The sequence below is a fragment of the Aphis gossypii genome, chromosome X (genome assembly GCF_020184175.1).
Source record: "Aphis gossypii isolate Hap1 chromosome X, ASM2018417v2, whole genome shotgun sequence".
Taxonomy (NCBI): domain Eukaryota; kingdom Metazoa; phylum Arthropoda; class Insecta; order Hemiptera; family Aphididae; genus Aphis; species Aphis gossypii.
In genome coordinates this window covers 2,344,267-2,362,656 of record NC_065533.1, presented here as the reverse complement: position 1 = coordinate 2,362,656, position 18,390 = coordinate 2,344,267, and the positions used below count along the sequence as shown (strand labels likewise).

At 28.6% G+C, this 18,390-nt stretch overlaps 1 protein-coding gene across 1 annotated transcript; it reads right to left on the bottom strand.

Annotated features, from left to right (window-relative positions):
* Nucleotides 1-35: 35 nt before the first annotated feature.
* Nucleotides 36-3,210, bottom strand: LOC126552283 (uncharacterized). The gene is made up of 2 exons (XM_050206976.1): nucleotides 2,610-3,210; nucleotides 36-241 (listed from the first exon to the last, which is right to left on the bottom strand). The coding sequence occupies exons 1-2, from the start codon at nucleotides 3,208-3,210 to the stop codon at nucleotides 36-38; spliced, it is 807 nt and encodes a 268-aa protein (XP_050062933.1).
* Between the last annotated feature and the right edge of the window lie 15,180 nt (nucleotides 3,211-18,390).

Sequence of the window (18,390 nt, the reverse complement as noted above, 5' to 3'; positions counted from 1 at the left end):
CTGGCATCAGCTGGTAGTAATGAATCATAGCAACATTATAAAATTTTTAACAAATCCGAAGTAGCAGCATTCGTAATTTTATGTTTTATAGCCCACCTTGCAATTTGAACATCTGCTGGCTCAAACACTTCATCATTAGAAATGTATAAATTTCTTTCAAGTTGTTCAATATTATCAGTGTCACTAGTGTCAGAAGTATCACTACAATACGATTGTTCAGAAGAATTATGATTGATAAATTCTAAAAAAAAAGTTTAAAATGAATTGAAGTTAAATTTAAATTAAATTAAAATTAATTTAATTTATCCTACATAACTACATAAGAATACATTTTATAATAAAGTTACCAAGATACCTATATTAAATTATAGGTAATATAATCAGTGGCTCCGAGCCCTATATCCAAGTGTTGCGACCGCAACACATGCTTTGGGTGGGTGGTGGTTCTCGTAGACTTATTTTTTATGTCAGACTTAAATATAATATCATTGATTATATATAGTATAGATAGCTCACTGCAATACAAAATACGCAGCGCAAGAAACTTTTGCCGATAGAGGGCGATAAGGAATGTTGTCAATTATTTTGGAATAAAATAATATTTTTAATCGTTGCTAAACGTCGGCAGCCGGTCCTCGCCGAGTCGCTCGGCAGTGTTATTGTTAGTGAGGAACTGAGACCTCGTACCCGCATATGTTATCTCTGTCTTACACACGTAATAGCACGTTGTAGTAAACATTCACCAGTTTTAACATTGATTATAAAAATAGTATTTATAATCAATGGTTTTAATTAATTGAGTACTGTTAGTTTTGATATTAAAGTGAATTTAAAATTACAATATTTTACATACTTGTCACTACTAATAATTAAAATATCGTAAAAAAACGATTTAGAAAACACAGAAAATGTTCTTACCTATAAATTTGATGATAGAAAAATTTTCTCTAATATCAAAACTAACAGCACACTATTAAAACTGGTGAAGGATATTAACCATGTCGTACGTGTGAAAGACAGAGACAACACATGCAAGTACGATGTCTTCTCAAACATTTACCCACTCATTTTACGGATGCAAAATATACTAATATTGTCATGAAAACATAATTAAATAAATATTAGAACATCTTAAACATTTTTTTATTATCACAATAGGTATATTATAATTAATTATTTGTTTTGTAATATTCTCAATTTAGGTTGTTGTTTCGTAGATTTACAAGATTTTTGTACACTTTTTTCTTTCAGCCATTTGCATTCTTTGTAAATTCGAGTAGTGAATAATAGTTTTATAATATAAATAATATGTTCTTTACATTGCAATTGTTCCAGCTTAATGTTTTTTTTCTCCAATTTTTCAAACAATATTTTCATCATTTTTTTTACTATTCCACTTTCACTTTCAATGGTCTCAAATAAAGATTCGAATACCTGTAAAGCTATTTTACAAATATTAATTATAAAAAGTGACGGTTTTTTTAACCCGTTACTATTAAAAAGATCAATATGCGCAAACGTTTTGTGCATAATTAACATTTGGTTAGGTTCATCGATTTCTTCTGCCGTTAACATAGTAGACATACAAACTGTACATTTAAAATGGTCAATGCAATGTTTTACCAAGTATCCTGAAAAATATACAATTGAACATTCTTCTAATGTTGATTTTTCATTGCCGACATTTTCTTCATTGGACTCCGACGAAAATGAACTTGTTGATGTCTGATCAGTTTCAACGACACTTGTACACACATCTTCAGTACAATTTTGAATTGTGTTTGAAACTTATACATCATCAAGTATACCGACTGATAAAAACTCGTCTTCATCTAATTCACAATTACATTCATCTGATGCTTTCATTAATGAAAAAGAACATATGTTTGCAAAACAACTACGAAACATTCTTGCTGAAGGGTTTTTTGTGTATCCATTTTTTTGCCGCATTATAGAAAACATGTTCTCCAAGGGATCTTGATTCAATCTATTCGTTAGTAAAAAGAATTTTTTATTGACAACTTGTGAAGAAATACTTTTTAAATCGGAATACTCGGATGTGTACAAATTTTTTAATGCTGTTAATGACCAAATCATTCCGGTAAAACAAGGCGGTATCGATATTTTTTTATTAACACCAATTTTTTTTGCATTTTGAAAAGTCAATATAGTTTTTTCAAGTTGTTCAAAAATATGCTGATTTTTTTCACTCATTGGTTTTCTATAAGGGTTCTTATCATAAAGGTGTTTACTATTACATGCATCGAATGTATTGTTAATTTCTAGAAGAAAATCAGCTGTATCTTTTACAGTTTTTGATTTCAACTCTCCTGTCTGTAAACAAGTTTTGATTGCAGCGGAGACACTGTTACTAAAAATTTGTAATGCTAATTTACATGACATCTTTTGAAAGGGATTAGGATTTAAATGTATTCGTGTTATTTTACACATTCCTCGTGCCGTATTACTCTTTGAGTCAATATTGTAAGTTTTAAATATATCTTGGAATGAAATGATTTTATTTTTTATTTGTATATCTCCGGTGAGCAAATTGTTTCTCAAACTTTTAATTAAGTGAGGGATATCATAAATTAAGTTTAATGACTGACCATGAATTGTACATAATGGATTAAGTTCAGTACCTCCAAGTAAAGAAAATAGTTTACGATTTTGTGACCCCTGGTCACATACAATACTTGTTGGTAGTAATCCAATATCTAAAATCTGTTTTAAACTTTGTTTTATTAAATTTACAAGTTCATTTCCACTAACACCGTTGCCACTTAAAAAGTAACATAATGGAAACTTCCAATTTTTATATAGGCCTCTAACCATGATAACTAAAGCATGTTTTGCATAATTTGGTGAACGGCCTAGTGGACCCAAGTCCTCAAATCCTTCTATCATATCAAGTGCTTTATTATATTCAATACATTTTAGTATTGACATTTCGTCCAGTAATATTACACATTTCCTATCAGTATACAACATAGCAGATACTTTTGTTTTTATTTCATTTAAATAATCATTAATAAATCCCGGAGTGTATTCTATTGATTTCAACCATCGCCGCACTGTGCTTTCGCCGGGTAATACAACACCTTGTTTTCTCATATATTTGTAAGTTGAAGGAGATTTATAGTATATTGATAATGCCAATTTTTTTTCTGTCTTAGTCCAAGGTTTGCGATTTTTATGTAGCATTTGCATTGTCATAAGAGCTTTGGAATTAATGGAAGGAAATTGTGACTGGTTAAAAAATTTTTGAATGTCAATGTTTTTAGAAATATTTTTATTGTTTTGTTTTTTTAAATACTGAATTATGGATCGTTTTCGTTTTAATTGTCTTCTTAGATTATTTAATTTTTCTTGAAGTATTAGATTTCTTTTAATGATTTTTGTTGGACTTGTTAAAGAATTGATAATTTTAGGCTTTTTAATAGGACTTGGTAATTGAGTAAGTTCCGATACATAGGATTTTGTATTAGGTGTAATTTCTAACTTTGGGCTATCATTGAATATTAATTCTGAAGTTGGAGTGTGCATTATTTCTGTCTGGTATTTTCGTTTCGGTGTCAGTACATGCAATACTTTTGGTGAAGGTGTATTACAATTTTGAGTAAAAGTATCTACAAAAATAAATGAATATTTATGTACGTATACTTTAAAAATAATTATCAAATGTAGTAAATAGTCATTATTTGAAAATAATAATATTTTAGTGTGTGTACTAATTAACATATTAAAATAATTTTCAATTCTGAACGAAGAGATAAATAAATTGATGTTTTGAAGAAAAAACAAATATTTACCGGAAAGTCACATTTATGATTTATAAGAGTGTACGAAATTAAATATGTGGTAGACTAGTATAATTAGTATAGTGACTCGAAAGACAAATATTATAACAATATTATATGATATAAATATATTAAACACTATTGTAATAAATATTAAAATATTAAATTAAGTTTTCAAAGTAATCGAGAAAAACAAAAAAATAGTGACGGAAAAATGGGAATTTTTACACGAAACCGATTTCCGACAAAATCGATTTTTTTATATGATTGTAATTTGAAAATGTAATACAAGGTTTCTCATATGTTGTTATTATGATAGTTAAAAAAAAAATAAAAATCGTAAGTCACAATTTTTTTATAAGCGTTTAAACTGTTTAAAATTTAAATTTGTCAAAATCACGAAAATTTACAAGTAATTTTGTACCTAGTTGAAAATTCATTAAAATTATTTGTGTTTTATATCTATAAGGTTGAACAATTCAACACTATGTTTTTCACAAGTTTTCTTTCAAATAGCTATAGAGAAAACTAGAAACGTTCAAGCGTCATTATATTAAAAAATGTTATGAGCGTCTGAATATTTAATTTTTACGAAATCGCTTAACGATAACGATTTATCCTCAAACGATTTTAAGTAGGTATATTTTGTTATTATTCAAAAAGTTTAAGTCGAAGATAGTTGAAAATTTCACCAGTTATTTAAATTGAAATTTTCTTTACATGATTTAATTATGGTAATTAAAACAATAGCTATCCTTTTCACTACCCAATTTATTAAAATATATATCCTAGTCTGACAAATCTGAAATCATCTCCGTTCAAAATCGTTTTTCGTGTACAATGATACCTATCATTGGATTCAATTTAAACACATAAATAATAGTAACCAATTGTGCAGCAGAGCAGTACCTACTTTTTTTTTGGCTATGAAAGTATATTAACCAAATAAAGCACAATACAATTGTAATATGTTTATTAATTATTATTATTTTACCTGAAAATATTGCCGTTGATTTTTTGTTTTTAGTCGGTGTAGTGTTCAGCAGAGTATCAACATTTCTATTCGCATCTGTAAAATAAAAATATGTGTTCACAATTACTGAATTTATTATTTCAATTTATAATTTAAACTATGTATTTAATATTTACCAATTTTATATTTTATCGGTAATGCATTTTTAATTAACCGTGGTTTTATAGATGTCGAATTCATATACATAGCAGTATGGAAATGATTCGAACAAATATATTTTTTCCTTAATTTTTTTGGACTCATTCCTTCTAAGTCTATGTTGCCTGGATTATGTAAATAAATGATACAATACTCTTGGTTTATAATTTTATAACTATTTTTAATTTAAATACTTACCTGAATTAATTATCCATTGTTTGTGTAATTCAATATTGGCTGGGAATGGATGAAAAATATTTTTCGATGACCTTCTTGTCAAATTACAGTCAAAATAGACACATTTATCTCCTGACATATTGTTTTTTTAAATAATTACTTTAAACCAATGAAATAAAAAAATACAGGACAGTATACGGTTATAAAATTAAAAATTCTACTATTAGCCGATGGCTGTTGAGTGTTGACTGTATTAATCATTAATTTTGTATCAAAACAAACACTATTTCGTATTTTGATTACTTAAAAATAGTAACAAAATATTAAATATTTCAATTCGTTCAAAAATAAACTATGAGAATGGTCTTGATGGACGAGAGGAGCATTGAGAAAACTACACACAATAATAAAACAGTAAAATAAATTGGTATATCCATATTTCCCTATATTTTTCAATCTAGTTAGTACCTATTTATATTGTATTTAAAATATTTAATTTGTTAATGTGATTACTATATGGCTAATTTATATAATATTATAACTAAAGAGCGGATCTTTAGGATTTTACATATTTTTATTGGTTATGCAGCTTTACGAGAGTGAAAAATGTGGACGATTTATCTATCACAAGTTCGCAGGAAAAAAATTTTTTTTTGCATATTAAAGCATATTAATTGGAAATCAGAGCAAATTTAGTTATTTTTATATTTAAGAATATTTTCTTATTGTTCATAAAAATATCATATCTATATATTGTTAATTTATCGATTTATGATTTTTTCCACGACAATTTTTTCTAGGAAAAAAAATTTCATTATTAGATTTAAAAATCATTCAATTATCTCTTGCTTGTAATAAAATGGTAAATGTTGGTATTCTGTTATTATAATCTATGATCGTACCATAGATTATATAATAAATTGTATTGATACTGTAACGCGATAAGAATGATTAATAAATTTATTTTTACTTTTATTTGGCATATTAATTATTATTTAAGTTTAATGTCGACGATTTAGTTAAATGAAATTCATTTTATTTTTAAAATGCGAAAAATAATACGTTTAAAATATTTACATAAACAGTGGATAGATCAGTATATTAAACAAATGATACAGTATTTACGACTGATGGTAGTAGTATGTTTTGGTCGGTTCTGGGTCCCCCGCAAATCCGGTAAATCCGACTACTCCGCCATCCCTATCGTGCGCGTGCCATGCCTTTCGCTGCCGTGCCCAGCCTTGCCCTTCCCCTCCATGCCTATCACTGCCATGCCCCTCCATGCCGTGCCCGTCCTTGCCCCCTCCCCTCCATTCCAATACCTGCCCGGCCACCCCCCCCCAAAAAAAATTATAAGTAGTCGAATTCAATATACTCATTACGATTTAGTTAAAAATGTACTGATATTTAAAATCATGTGTAGAATACATTCGTTTTGAAACAGTGTATTAGTTAATTTTAGTTCATCGAGAGTTAGTAGTCGATTAATAATATAATATACAACATAAATAAGTAATTATTGATGAGGTCTCATTATCTTTTATAGATGTGAAAAATGAAAGTGTCACGTACACTTTCATATTAATTCATCTATATTATCATATATTACGTTATATTATACATAACATAGCAAACTATTATTATAATAAATTATTCATTATATTTTCGTATTTTCATTTACCTATATCAGAAATCAATAATCCTACAGTTATCAATAATCAGTCAGTACCTTTGTCTCCAAACTTATACTACACAGCACATAAATGAATATAGTTATGTCTTTTATTAGGAATATCAAACACATTTCCCTTGTTATATATTTTTCTTTATTTCGTTTTAAATTATATTAGGCATAATGATCAAAATCATTATCATACTTAGTAAGCATGATAAATAAAAAATAACGTTCTATTTTACCCCCCCCCCCCCAACCATATACATGTAATCGCAGCAAGCATAACAAACACAGGTCTACTTGATATATACTATGGATATAGTAAAAAAATTAAAACATTATATATTTAACTACTTAAAATAAATGGAAATATTTTTATAGTAAATGGTTAAATTTCATCTCTTAGTTTAAAATATTATCATATACTATCCCATACCTAATATTATAAGCTATTATTATAATAGATGATTCATTATATTTTAATTTATTGAAATAATATTAAGTATAGTATTAATAGTATTATATTACACGATATGCTCAAAATTACTCTACTTTATAAATTAAAATAAATATACCTACAATAATATATCATTGTTTGAACAGCCCAGCTAGTTGTTTTAACTGGATTGATCTTATTTTAACGTGGTAAGTAGATATGAAATATTTTAGCAATTCAAAATGTTATTATTACTTAAATACATATCGCCATACACCATACAACTTGTAGTGAATAAATAATATGAATAATTTTACCGTGAAATTTATTTCATATGTTTTCAATAGGTAGCAATATTAGACTATCATTTCTAATATATCATGTAATTAATGCACATAGGTAGTTTACTAAATATATCAGTTAATCGTTTCTCAAGCTCGTTATTAGACCATGGGTACATAATCGTTTTTTTATATTCGTTCTAGCTCATAACGTGTAGGTAATCATCAATAGAGTTGTGTGATATTTATTCCAAGGTGTATTTTAAATAAAACACATATATCGTGGATCATATATTAAACAGGCATGATCAAATCATAATATAATATATTAATTAATTAATAAATATTGATTGTAGTCAAATCCAATGTATGATTTAATATAGTATTATTTATATAGTTAAATTCTGATATACTCAATATGATATTTTAGTTAAAAATATAATAATATGTTGGTATTGAAAATCGAGCATAGAATAGTTAATTTTACTTCATGGAAGGTTAGCAACTGATTAATAATATATATATATATATATATATATATGAAAGATATAGTATATATAAATATATAAAATATAATATACTTAAATGAAATAATATAACGTAAACTGAAGTGGAAAAATATATTTATTGTAGGTATTATCGAAGTGTACAACAATAATACTTTATTAAAGAAATGTGTATACATTTATTACAACTATTTTATTTATAACAACGTCTATAAAACTTATTATATAATCGTAAAATCTTATGGTATAGGTATTCTATTACACTAAAAATATTGACAATGTTTAAAATTATTATATATTTTTCTACTATCATCGTAATCCAATTTATCTTATATACTAGAGAAATATTTTTTAATTAAACAGTTATTAATAATTTGTTCACATTGTTGAATAGTTAACAATGGATAACGCCATTTGAAATCTTTTACAGAGTTTTCAGTATAAATGATATCATGGTAAAATGAACAACATGTACATCGATTAATATCTCCATATATACGGCCTTTTTCTTGAAAATTATTATCAATCAAATCTCCCATTAAATTAATATCGTTTAACATAGTTAATGATGATGTCACTAACGTTTTGCAAAATTTGAATGCCATACTTTTATTTAGATGTAATAATCTTTGAATCTCGATTAACATATTGGAATTATATAAATGTAATAATCGATAATTTTGATTAGGTTTAGTTTCTTTAATATGCTCAGTTGATAATTTTAATTGTGTTAAAGGATGTATATAATTTAAATATTGAGCCCCATAATTAATAAACTGTTTTCGTAAGTATAGTAGTTTCATTTTTAAGACATCTTGATAAAAGATTATATCGATTACATCATAGTCGTATATTATATTATTCTGTAAAGTTACCATGTCGAACTCCTCCCCTGATTGCCTCTTCGATCTTTTATCAGCACTATGTTCAGTTCTCATCTTGTTTTCTGCTCGCCTCTTCACCATTTGTAATATCTATATTATATTAACTGTAAGTCTGCCTTGGTAGGTCTTACTAGTGTAATATATTAGTGAAGTATACTGAGGAATATACAACAACTGAACTGTCATTTTATAGCCAAATTTTCAACATTAAATATGTTTCTGGTTAAACCTATTAAATCGCAAACATCTATGTATTCTAAAATAAAATATAATATAGAGCGGTGTTTAAATGACACGACCATTAGCAATAATATAATGAGCAATGATGGAAATAAGTATTCTAATATTTAAATTATATATATAATAATAAGTCACGATGTATTATGAAAGATATAGTATATATAAATATATAAATATATATAAAAATATATAATAAATATATAAGTAATATAATATAAATATATAGTATGAAATAATATAACGTAAACTGAAGTGTAAAATATTTTATTGTATATCGAAGTGTGCAGCATAATATACTTTATTAAAGAAATGTGTATACATTTATTACAACTATTTTATTTATAACAATTTCTATAAAACTTATTATAATATAATCGTAAAATCTTATGGTATATTCTATTACTCTGAAAATATTGACAATGTTTAAGATTATATTATTTTTCTACTATCATCGAAATCCGATTTATCTATATATTAATCTTACTAGTGTAATATATTAGTGAAGTATACTGAGGAATATATAACAAATGAACTGACATTTTATAACCAAATTTTCAACATTAAATATGTTTCCAGTTAAATATTTATCTCATTTATAAGACATGTAGATATATTTAATAACTGCTGGGGCTCTCGCAAAAATTATCGACGGTGATCAAGCCATGCATAATTGTCATCGTTATCCCTAGCATTATCATAGAATAGAGTGCCGGGAAGGTCTAACACCCCCGCCGCGACACCGCCCCTCGGCATTCCTAAAAACGTGTGTGATTTCTACAACTCATATTGTTTCGATATGCTGTTAAAACGTATGTATAAGGAATAAATGGAGATATAATAGATATTATATTATATACTATGTTATATATTTCGAATTTATGTGTGGTATGAAATATTATAGAAAACAGATTGTTAGCGCTAATTGAGTGATATATTCGGGCATTTCACACCTTATGGCGACAATGACTTTGTTGTTGTTCTTGTCGTTATCATCGTCATAGTATTTTAAATATAGAAAGTTAGCGATCACCTGCAAATGGTGGAAAGTGTCTTGCATATATAAGGGTATCAGCTATTTCTGAGGAAGGGAATTTTGAATCACTTAAATATAGCCGATAACGATGCATTTAGTATCAGTCGTCCACCGTATACCGAGCAATTGAGAAGAATCAGCTATAAAAACGGAAACCTCCAACACGACTTCGACGATTACGAAAGCAGAATACTGATCGTTATAGCAAAAGCATATTACAGCAAATCACCTACAACTCGATAACTTGAGTGAGTATTCATTAGATATTTACATAATATTACGCATTATATAACTTAGTTTTTGTTATAACTCAAAATTTGATACTTCTATGTTTGATATATCATCAGAACCGGAAAATTTTTCATTAGATACTAAATATATGCTATCACAAATGATATCATAATTAAATTAGCCGTCACAGATTTCTACCAGTATAATGTTTTCTGTTTTGTTAACTTAAAAATCACGTTCTCGGTTAAAAATAGAAACTTAAAAATGATTTTTCTCAAAACTGGAAATCTAAATAATAATAATAATTATTATTATAATATTATAAACGAGTTATAGACAAACCTAGTAGAGTACTTAGTCGTCATACACTTTGCCTGTAATGGTTATAAAATCTGTTTATAGGCTATACGTCATGGACTCGTTGAAGAAAAGTTTAACAGTGCAGTGCAATGTAAAGTTTATCTCGGTCGGAGATTTAATCGTCGACATGCCTTATCCTATTACCAAGATGCAGAACAAAGACACGCAGTATGGGAGGACAGTACTGTGCACGTTAACCGGCGAAAAGGGGGAGTCGCTCGAGGTATATCTCCCGCGGTCCATTGAGCTCACTGATGAAGAAATTTTAGAGTTCAATCATAGGGATCTGAAAGATCTCAATTTATTGTTCAAGGGCCGGCGAGGGAGGGCATTTAATATAACTTTCGAATAGTTGTTACATCATGTTCGATGATTGATGTGTATATATGAAATAAATTAAATATTATTACTTAAAAATATTTTTTCATATTATTATTATTTTCTAATAAGTATAACCATCTCAACTCACTTGCTACGTTGTTTAATATGATGAATATACATAGTATAGCTAATAGAATTTTAGTTGCACTCAATTACCTAAACAATTATAATATCATGCGCGTAGTACGTAATGACCGTACGTACGCGTACTGACCCGATCAACACGTTTTTTGACAAAACGATTAAGAGCCATTTCATGTATTTAATATGATGAATACATACGAATAGAGCTAATAGATTTTTAGTCACACACAATTCTACAAACAGTTATAATATCGAGTGATAAGTAGGTATATATTGTATTTGATCGAAATGAGGTGTTGGTAGTGGCGATGGCGGCGACGACGTCAGTGACCGTGATGATGATTGGAATTTTCTCACATTACAAAATATTAAATATATATGTGAAATAGATGTGTAGAAATGTAGAATGGTTTGGTATAAAATACTTATATTTACATAATATAGTCATGTACATGGAAAGTAGGAATTAGCTCTAATGACGTTATTATGTTATTACTATCTATATCATAACGAACGTAGCATATTTCACTACATGTCTCCACGAGCTTTGATTTCGCTCAAATGTTACATGTATAGGTACGAGTGTTCTAATCTAATTGTCGAAAGTTACGGTAAAAAATATTAATACATATCACAGGGAACATCGAATAATACTAATAATAATAATTAAAGGAAAACATCATTATATAAGTGTTAGAGGGGAGGGACCAGGTCGAGCACGGTCGGATACGTACGTGATAGCATATCGTAGACTAGCTGGTTGAGCATACAATGAGAATCTTACTGTCATACCAGTAGCGGTTTTGAGGGTAAGGCAAGTGAGGCGATACCTCACCTAAAATTTTTATAAAATAATACTCTAAAAGTATAATTCATAGCTCACCATTAGCCACACCATAGCACACATCTCACCAACAATTTTTGACGTATTTATGGTTTTATTTGAAAAAATAATCTTGTTTACGAAGTTTAATTATATGAATTATCATTTATTTTACTATTGTATAATATTATTCCGCGTTTATTATCAAAAATAATGATAAACAGATAAGAAATGTACGAAATAATTATCACGTAAACAAACCCTCATATTTCAGCCGGCGGCAATATTCCGATGACGTCGGAGAGACACCATGTAACGTCGCCTCTGAATTGTTACTTGTGTACATGAATTACACACACACACGTAAATACGCAAATGCACGCGACTATTAAATAAGCAAAATTGAGCATGCGTAATGATCATCGTGAAGATCGTTTTTCATCGCCTCTGAGTACTAAAATTAGATGAGTAGGTAATATGATCAGCCCGCAGCTGTGATTGCAGCACGATAAACAACAACACATAGATATAGATAATCATAAACTGTTCCTATTGTCACAGAGCCTAATGAAACCGATTTCAATATAAGTTTAATTTTTGTTATGAAGGGGGGGGGTAGTACATTCGTTGCCTCACTAAAAAAAAAAAAAATATATCTAAAAACCGCCACTGTGTCCTACCCATACAAAATAGTGTCATTCATCTCACCAAGCTTATTTATATCAGATTTTTTGTTGATATTTTCATGTCTCGAGTTTAGATTTAAAACAATAACTTTAAAAATTAATTTAAGTATATCGGAATCTTAACACGTATGGGAGGTAACGTTTGCGTGTACGAGTCTAGCCATCTCAACCCATGACATGCTGAGCGATGGTGGTGGTGAGCGGATGCGAACTATGTCGAGCTATGCTGAGCCGAGAGCTTTCACCGGTGATAATATTACAAAAATTTTCTTAATTCCACTTCTACGTCATATAAGAAATATTCTGTATATTATCACCGGTGTGGAATAAGACTCTCGGGTCCAGCATAGCTCGACAGGTTAGCATCCGCTCACCACCACCGCACGCTCAGCATGTCATGGGTTGTTGAGATGGCTAGACTCGTACAACGCAAACGTTACCTCCCATACGTGTTAAGATTCCGATAAACTTAAATTAATTTTTAAAGTTATTGTTTTAAATCTAAACTCGAGACATGAAAATATCAACAAAAAATCTGATATAAATAAGCTTGGTGAGATGAATGACACTATTTTGTATGGGTAGGACACAGTGGCGGTTTTTAGATATTTTTTTTTTTTTTAGTGAGGCAACGAATGTACTACCCCCCCCCTTCATAACAAAAATTAAACTTATATTGAAATCGGTTTCATTAGGCTCTGTGACAATAGGAACAGTTTATGATTATCTATATCTATGTGTTGTTGTTTATCGTGCTGCAATCACAGCTGCGGGCTGATCATATTACCTACTCATCTAATTTTAGTACTCAGAGGCGATGAAAAACGATCTTCACGATGATCATTACGCATGCGCAATTTTGCTTATTTAATAGTCGCGTGCATTTGCGTATTTACGTGTGTGTGTGTAATTCATGTACACAAGTAACAATTCAGAGGCGACGTTACATGGTGTCTCTCCGACGTCATCGGAATATTGCCGCTGGCTGAAATATGAGGGTTTGTTTACGTGATAATTATTTCGTACATTTCTTATCTGTTTATCATTATTTTTGATAATAAACGCGGAATAATATTATACAATAGTAAAATAAATGATAATTCATATAATTAAACTTCGTAAACAAGATTATTTTTTCAAATAAAACCATAAATACGTCAAAAATTGTTGGTGAGATGTGTGCTATGGTGTGGCTAATGGTGAGCTATGAATTATACTTTTAGAGTATTATTTACTATAAAATTTTAGGTGAGGTAATCGCCTCACTTGCCTTACCCTCAAAACCGCTACTGGTATGACAGTAAGATTCTCATTGTATGCTCAACCAGCTAGTCTACGATATGCTATCACGTACGTATCCGACCGTGCTCGACCTGGTCCCTCCCCTCTAACACTTATATAATGATGTTTTCCTTTAATTATTATTATTAGTATTATTCGATGTTCCCTGTGTGATATGTTAATATATTTTTACCGTAACTTTCGACAATTAGATTAGAACACTCGTACCTATACATGTAACATTTGAGCGAAATCAAAGCTCGTGGAGACATGTAGTGAAATATGCTACGTTCGTTATGATATAGATAGTAATAACATAATAACGTCATTAGAGCTAATTCCTACTTTCCATGTACATGACTATATTATGTAAATATAAGTATTTTATACCAAACCATTCTACATTTCTACACATCTATTTCACATATATATTTAATATTTTGTAATGTGAGAAAATTCCAATCATCATCACGGTCACTGACGTCGTCGCCGCCATCGCCACTACCAACACCTCATTTCGTCAATACAATATACTACTTACCTCGATATATATTATGTTTGTAGAATTGTGTGTGACTAAAAATCTATTAGCTCTATTCGTATGTATTCATCATATTAAATACATGAAATGGCTCTTAATCGTTTTGTCAAAAAACGTGTTGATCGGGTCAGTACGCGTACGTACGGTCATTACGTACTACGCGCATGATATTATAATTGTTTAGGTAATTGAGTGCAACTAAAATTCTATTAGCTATACTATGTATATTCATCATATTAAACAACGTAGCAAGTGAGTTGAGATGGTTATACTTATTAGAAAATAATAATAATATGAAAAAATATTTTTAAGTAATAATATTTAATTTATTTCATATATACACATCAAATCATCGAACATGATGTAACAACTATTCGAAAGTTATATTAAATGCCCTCCCTCGCCGGCCCTTGAACAATAAATTGAGATCTTTCAGATCCCTATGATTGAACTCTAAAATTTCTTCATCAGTGAGCTCAATGGACCGCGGGAGATATACCTCGAGCGACTCCCCCTTTTCGCCGGTTAACGTGCACAGTACTGTCCTCCCATACTGCGTGTCTTTGTTCTGCATCTTGGTAATAGGATAAGGCATGTCGACGATTAAATCTCCGACCGAGATAAACTTTACATTGCACTGCACTGTTAAACTTTTCTTCAACGAGTCCATGACGTATAGCCTATAAACAGATTTTATAACCATTACAGGCAAAGTGTATGACGACTAAGTACTCTACTAGGTTTGTCTATAACTCGTTTATAATATTATAATAATAATTATTATTATTATTTAGATTTCCAGTTTTGAGAAAAATCATTTTTAAGTTTCTATTTTTAACCGAGAACGTGATTTTTAAGTTAACAAAACAGAAAACATTATACTGGTAGAAATCTGTGACGGCTAATTTAATTATGATATCATTTGTGATAGCATATATTTAGTATCTAATGAAAAATTTTCCGGTTCTGATGATATATCAAACATAGAAGTATCAAATTTTGAGTTATAACAAATAACTAAGTTATATAATGCGTAATATTATGTAAATATCTAATGAATACTCACTCAAGTTATCGAGTTGTAGGTGATTTGCTGTAATATGCTTTTGCTATAACGATCAGTATTCTGCTTTCGTAATCGTCGAAGTCGTGTTGGAGGTTTCCGTTTTTATAGCTGATTCTTCTCAATTGCTCGGTATACGGTGGACGACTGATACTAAATGCATCGTTATCGGCTATATTTAAGTGATTCAAAATTCCCTTCCTCAGAAATAGCTGATACCCTTATATATGCAAGACACTTTCCACCATTTGCAGGTGATCGCTAACTTTCTATATTTAAAATACTATGACGATGATAACGACAAGAACAACAACAAAGTCATTGTCGCCATAAGGTGTGAAATGCCCGAATATATCACTCAATTAGCGCTAACAATCTGTTTTCTATAATATTTCATACCACACATAAATTCGAAATATATAACATAGTATATAATATATAATATCTATTATATCTCCAATTTATTCCTTATACATACGTTTTAACAGCATATCGAAACAATATGAGTTGTAGAAATCACACACGTTTTTAGGAATGCCGAGGGCGGTCGCGGCGCGGGGGGTGTTAGACCTTCCCGGCACTCTATTCTATGATAATGCTAGGGATAACGATGACAATTATGCATGGCTTGATCACCGTCGATAATTTTTGCGAGAGCCCCAGCAGTTATTAAATATATCTACATGTCTTATAAATGAGATAAATATTTAACTGGAAACATATTTAATGTTGAAAATTTGGTTATAAAATGTCAGTTCATTTGTTATATATTCCTCAGTATACTTCACTAATATATTACACTAGTAAGATTAATATATAAGATAAATCGGATTTCGATGATAGTAGAAAAATATATAATAATCTTAAACATTGTCAATATTTTCAGAGTAATAGAATATACCATAAGATTTTACGATTATATTATAATAAGTTTTATAGAAATTGTTATAAATAAAATAGTTGTAATAAATGTATACACATTTCTTTAATAAAGTATATTATTGCTGCACACTTCGATAATACAATAAATATATTTTTACACTTCAGTTTACGTTATATTATTTCATTTAAGTATATATTTTATATAATATTAACTCTATATATTATATATTTATATATACTATATCTTTCATAATACATCGTGACTTATTATTATATATAATTTAAATATTAGAATACTTATTTCCATCATTGCTCATTATATTATTGCTAATGGTCGTGTCATTTAAACACCGCTCTATATTATATTTTATTTTAGAATACATAGATGTTTGCGATTTAATAGGTTTAACCAGAAACATATTTAATGTTGAAAATTTGGCTATAAAATGACAGTTCAGTTGTTGTATATTCCTCAGTATACTTCACTAATATATTACACTAGTAAGACCTACCAAGGCAGACTTACAGTTAATATAATATAGATATTACAAATGGTGAAGAGGCGAGCAGAAAACAAGATGAGAACTGAACATAGTGCTGATAAAAGATCGAAGAGGCAATCAGGGGAGGAGTTCGACATGGTAACTTTACAGAATAATATAATATACGACTATGATGTAATCGATATAATCTTTTATCAAGATGTCTTAAAAATGAAACTACTATACTTACGAAAACAGTTTATTAATTATGGGGCTCAATATTTAAATTATATACATCCTTTAACACAATTAAAATTATCAACTGAGCATATTAAAGAAACTAAACCTAATCAAAATTATCGATTATTACATTTATATAATTCCAATATGTTAATCGAGATTCAAAGATTATTACATCTAAATAAAAGTATGGCATTCAAATTTTGCAAAACGTTAGTGACATCATCATTAACTATGTTAAACGATATTAATTTAATGGGAGATTTGATTGATAATAATTTTCAAGAAAAAGGCCGTATATATGGAGATATTAATCGATGTACATGTTGTTCATTTTACCATGATATCATTTATACTGAAAACTCTGTAAAAGATTTCAAATGGCGTTATCCATTGTTAACTATTCAACAATGTGAACAAATTATTAATAACTGTTTAATTAAAAAATATTTCTCTAGTATATAAGATAAATTGGATTACGATGATAGTAGAAAAATATATAATAATTTTAAACATTGTCAATATTTTTAGTGTAATAGAATACCTATACCATAAGATTTTACGATTATATAATAAGTTTTATAGACGTTGTTATAAATAAAATAGTTGTAATAAATGTATACACATTTCTTTAATAAAGTATTATTGTTGTACACTTCGATAATACCTACAATAAATATATTTTTCCACTTCAGTTTACGTTATATTATTTCATTTAAGTATATTATATTTTATATATTTATATATACTATCTTATATATATATATATATATATATATATTAATCAGTTGCTAACCTTCCATGAAGTAAAATTAACTATTCTATGCTCGATTTTCAATACCAACATATTATTATATTTTTAACTAAAATATCATATTGAGTATATCAGAATTTAACTATATAAATAATACTATATTAAATCATACATTGGATTTGACTACAATCAATATTTATTAATTAATTAATATATTATATTATGATTTGATCATGCCTGTTTAATATATGATCCACGATATATGTGTTTTATTTAAAATACACCTTGGAATAAATATCACACAACTCTATTGATGATTACCTACACGTTATGAGCTAGAAGAACGAATAAAAAAAACGATTATGTACCCATGGTCTAA

What these genes read in the sequence shown, in the direction of transcription:
- LOC126552283 (XM_050206976.1), bottom strand. Translation starts at nt 3,210, where the DNA reads ATGCAAATGCTACATAAAAATCGCAAACCTTGGACTAAGACAGAAAAA. An exon ending in TCCATTATGTACAATTCATG is followed by an intron (nt 242 to 2,609) that starts GTCAGTCATTAA and finishes CTTTTTTTTTAG; the next exon opens with AATTTATCAATCATAATTCT.